The sequence below is a fragment of the Sinocyclocheilus rhinocerous genome, unplaced genomic scaffold (assembly GCF_001515625.1).
Source record: "Sinocyclocheilus rhinocerous isolate Xijiao unplaced genomic scaffold, SAMN03320098_v1.1 scaffold889, whole genome shotgun sequence".
In the NCBI taxonomy this organism is placed as follows: domain Eukaryota; kingdom Metazoa; phylum Chordata; class Actinopteri; order Cypriniformes; family Cyprinidae; genus Sinocyclocheilus; species Sinocyclocheilus rhinocerous.
In genome coordinates this window covers 239,610-244,354 of record NW_015638024.1, presented here as the reverse complement: position 1 = coordinate 244,354, position 4,745 = coordinate 239,610, and the positions used below count along the sequence as shown (strand labels likewise).

At 37.3% G+C, this 4,745-nt stretch overlaps 1 protein-coding gene across 2 annotated transcripts in view; it reads right to left on the bottom strand.

Moving 5' to 3' along the window:
• LOC107749415 (immunoglobulin superfamily member 21-like) overlaps positions 1–858 on the bottom strand; it is a 244,427-nt gene extending 243,569 nt beyond the window's left edge. For both annotated transcript variants that reach the window (XM_016564558.1, XM_016564559.1), the window contains exon 1: positions 536–858. In XM_016564558.1, the coding sequence (XP_016420044.1) occupies positions 536–674 (139 nt within the window). In that variant the 5' untranslated portion in view covers positions 675–858. The remainder of the gene's footprint in view (positions 1–535) is intronic.
• Between the last annotated feature and the right edge of the window lie 3,887 nt (positions 859–4,745).

Genomic DNA, 4,745 nt, shown 5'->3' with positions numbered 1-4,745 from the left:
GAGAGAGAGAGAGAGAGAGAGAGAGAGAGAGAGAGAGATGTCTCGGTTCTTCTAAAAATGTGTGGCTCTTCACATTTACAAAAAAGTAAATCAATTATGCATCTGTAGTCATGAGATTTGACTATGAAATAATAAATATGGTCAGTGTTAAAGTCAATAGCTCTTCACACTAATGCGTTCAGCCTCATTTATTCCTGGGCGTCAGAATGTTCAAACGTCCTGCTGTTTCACAATGTACCACATGAAAAATGACATTCACCCAGTGTGCCCATACCCCGCCAACACTACCCCAAAGTGTCGTGGCTGAAGCGGTGATATTCTCGGAGAATCCGAACGATGCGGCGTCTCGCAAAAAAAAAAAAAAAAAAGGGAAAAACTTGTTCCAAGTAAATATGAAAGACATATTGATATGTGGATGCAGCGGCTTCTGAAGAGAATATGTGTGTGCAGAATCCGTACCGTTGTGCAGAATGAGTGTTTTCTGTAGCGCATACGAGTAGCCTATGTTAAAACACGCAACACAACAATTACTTACCAACAGCTACTTGCAGTAGATCAGCGCACAAGAGAAAACACAAAGACAAGACGGTCATCTTTCCCATATTTTGCAATAAATCCCAAACTCCATTTGCGTTTACATGCTCTCCGGCAGCTCGCCTCGTAATTCCCACCATTCCAAAGGGATGCGATCCCACAAACTGGTCATGATGCTGTCCAAGTGTCGGAGGGAAGATCGAAGTTTAAAACAAATGCGCACTCAAAATGGTGAGGATTGCGTAAAGGTGATTAAAAGCGTTGCATTGTGAAATAGTCTCCTTGCGGAGGCTGCAACCAGCATTTACGCACAGACGAGGATTAAAAAATAGATATGGATTTGGATGAAAATCTCTCTCTATCTCTCTCTCCCTCCCTCCCTCCAGAAACAGACACGAACAGAGTCACTCGTGATCACTCCCTTTTTATTTCACAAAATTTTCCTTAATCCTACCCTGGCTCCAAACCCTTCCTCTCTAATTCTGTCCACTAAACCGATTTATTCCTGCTGGATTTTTTCCAATACTGGAAAGGTTTTGAAAGATCATAATAGGCATATACGTGGTGCGATGCCTTACCCTGCATTAACTGCATAGAACCTGGAAAAATCAAGTGCTGGAAATGTTTCTACGAACAGCGTCACCTAGGGTATCTGCAAATGAACCCTCACTAAGCTTCAGAGAGTTTTCATGTTTTACTAAGTTTTCATGCATGTGGGTCAATAGGGTTGTCTGTGAAGATAAAAACAAGCAAAAAAAAAAAAAAAAAACAAGCAAAAAAAAAAATGAAATCCTTTAAAACTCTAGGTTAAGATACATATGTCAGGTTGTTAGAAATGCAATCTTTGCATTCATGTGGGTTAGAATTTTTTTTGGAAAAATATTTTCTACAAAGAATTTGATATAATGACTCTTTTAAACTGAATAACCATCATGTAAAAAGTACTTAATAAAATACAAAAATTATAAAATAAAATTCTATCCATTCCCTCAAAATCATTATTTTCGATATATATATATATATATCGAAAATAATGATTTATTATTATTATATATATTATACACACACATTAACACACACACACACATATATATTTATTACATATACATGTATTACATATTTATAACATATATTTATTCTTAGGTTGTATTTATATTTATGAGGTTTTATTTATTTATTTTTTTATGCCAAAGTTCTTCAGAATTGTAGCCTTTTATTGACATACAGAACCCTAACATATACGATTTGGCCCATAACAAAGTGATGGTTAATGAACTGAATAAAAAAGTAATGATGAAACTTCACTCTTCATTTAAACCAAAAATATGGCTTTAATCTGGCTTTAATGTTCCCGCCGCTGAACGAGATAGCCAATCATAGATTAGACATTTTCAGTGGCACCTCAGGAAGACAATCAAATTTTAGGACTGCCTATAGGACCAACATTTTGACACACCCCCTGATCTATATACTAATGCCATTATCATAAAAATTGTGAGAAATACATTATTGGCCTTATAAAATGATACAACACTGCATGCTGACCAAGGACATGATTTAATGGGCAATGCTATGCGTGCTGGTAGACAAATAGATTAGTGTGCCATGCATATTGTTTAATCATCATAAAGGTTAATGTGGCCATATGGGTCTTTACCATGAATTAGACAGTTAGCGGAAGCTCCCACATAATACATACAGTCTAGCACTTTACCTGCACCTGGGAGTACATTAATGAAATGCTAATCTTGCCTCCAACAACACCCACAAGGAAGGAGGGAAGCAAGGATGAAAATATTATGCAATACTCTGGGGTCAAGACCTCATTGCAGGTGCTCTGAAATTCAATCAAACGCACAAATTAGAAAATATATTTCTGAACTCTCCAACAGAACCTACCACAAGTGCTAATTAAAGAAATGTGTGTGTTCTCGAACATACCTGAGGCGATTTAAGGTCTTCCTGATGTTGAACTCCATTGTGCCAAACACTTTGTATTCTCCTACACCCACACTGTAGATAGCGAGTTCTTGCACAATCCTTTTGGGACGCTCGGAAAATATATATTGGGTAGACTGTGAATTTGGCTCATTTAAATGTGTATTTGTTTTTATGTGCTGAAGAACATTAAAAAGAGACTGACAAAGCCATGCAGCGATATCTGGCTGACATTAACGCTTACAATAGTTCCTACTACATATTTATTAACTGAGCCAGAGTGTCAGTTGGATATTCTCTGCCCTGCTTAGTCCTTCCTCTGAGCGCACATGCTTGCGGAGTCATGACAAGACCCTTGGTAAGGCTCTCTGATGATTTATGAGACGGCGGTGCTGTGACGTAAGGGAATGAACAGACGGGAGGAGAGGAAAAACAAAATGTGAGAACTCATAAATGGTCAAAGACAGCACGTCTCTAGAGCATGCATGCTCTTTGCTTGAGATGAAGTGGCCGCAGAGCTTCTGGTGCAAGTATAGCTGACGTCTGGGCAGGGGCCTACAATACTAATGTGATATCACACATCTCTAGAGGGCAGTGTCAACAATAATTTATTGAAGCAACACTGCCCAACATGTTCCTGTCCATATGGCACTTGCCCCTTGGACATCGACAGACCACTTCAAGAAGCAGCCACACCTTATATAGTTGTCATGGGTGGTCTGATTTTGGTCTCTCTTAAAAAACAAAACAAAAAAAAACTGTTCATTCAAAAATTACAATTTGCTGGAAATGTATTCAATCTCAGGTCATCCATGATGTAAATGAGTTTGTTTCTTCATCAGAACAGATTTGGATAAATTTAGCATTATATCACTTGCTCACCAATAGATCCTCTGCAGTGAATGGGTGCCGTCAGCCCAAACAGCTGATAAAAAAACATCACGATAATCCACAAGTAATCCACAAGACTCCAGTCCATCAGTTTTTGACCACACCATTCATATCCAAATATTGATCTCTCCAGTGAAAAAGTTGTCTTGTCTGAATCAGGAGAGAAATATGCACAGACCAAGCACCGTTTACAAATGAAAACAGTCCAAAACAGCTCTAAACAAATATTTTAGTGAATTTTGATGTGAGAGGACAACAGGAGATTCACTTGAGGAAGCGTTATTATGGATTATGGACTGGTATTTTGGCCAGAAGTGATGGTTTAAAGTTGAAACTCCTTGATGGATTTGTTTATTTCAAACATGCAGCTTTTTACTTCACAATGACCTTAACTGATGGACTGGAGTCACATGGATTTTTGTAATGTTTTTATCAGCTGTTTAGATTCTCATTCTGACGGCACCCATTCACTGCAAAGGTTCCATTGAGCAAGTGATGCCATGCTAAATTGTAAATCTTGGATGGTCTGAGGGAGAGTCGATTTTTAGCAAATTTTAATTTTTTGGTGAACTATTCCTTTAAGTAGATGTTAAGACTAAGATCTTTGTTTGATTAACCCTAAATAGTATTTACATTCTGATTGTTGGTCTGATAGACGACTGAGGAGAGTCTCTTGGACAAAAAAAGACAGACATGCTAACGGAAGAACAAATCCCATTTTCTTCCACTTATGTTTTTTCCTCATCCTTTTTTTGAACATTTGACAATCACTGTCCTCTCCACTGCCTAGCGTTAACTCAGCAGGCAGGGAAAAGAGGGCTGGACAGATGAAATTTCCGATCTCATTGACATCAGTAAACATTCTCTTTGTGTACCAGAGACATTTCCATCAGCTGTCGTTCTCGGTGCCTGGAGTCTTTTATCACACTTAGCTAGACTTGCAGTTTAAGCTGCAAAACGCAGTGAAGGAAGGCTCATGTGGTAGTCCTATACAAAGTTGCTGTCAAAACAAAACATATCTGAATTCTTCTTGGTGTCTGTATTTGCATTTTAGGATGACTCATTTTTGATCATCACTCATGCGTCTTATGCGTAGAGACATGAAAGCTGAAATGCACTGAAACAAACCTACTACTATGAACAAAATAAAAAAAAGAATAGAACAAAATAGAATACAATAAAGAGGATGACAACAGAAAGTAATCAGATGTGCATTATTTTTTCAATAATCCAACTGTCTGGAGTATATTATCCTTGTAAGAATGCTGCTTATACATAATCAAAGCAATAGATAAACTCTAATGAAAATACATCTTACTCAATGTATACATTTATGTTCAAAAAAATGTATTTATATATATATATATATATATATATATATT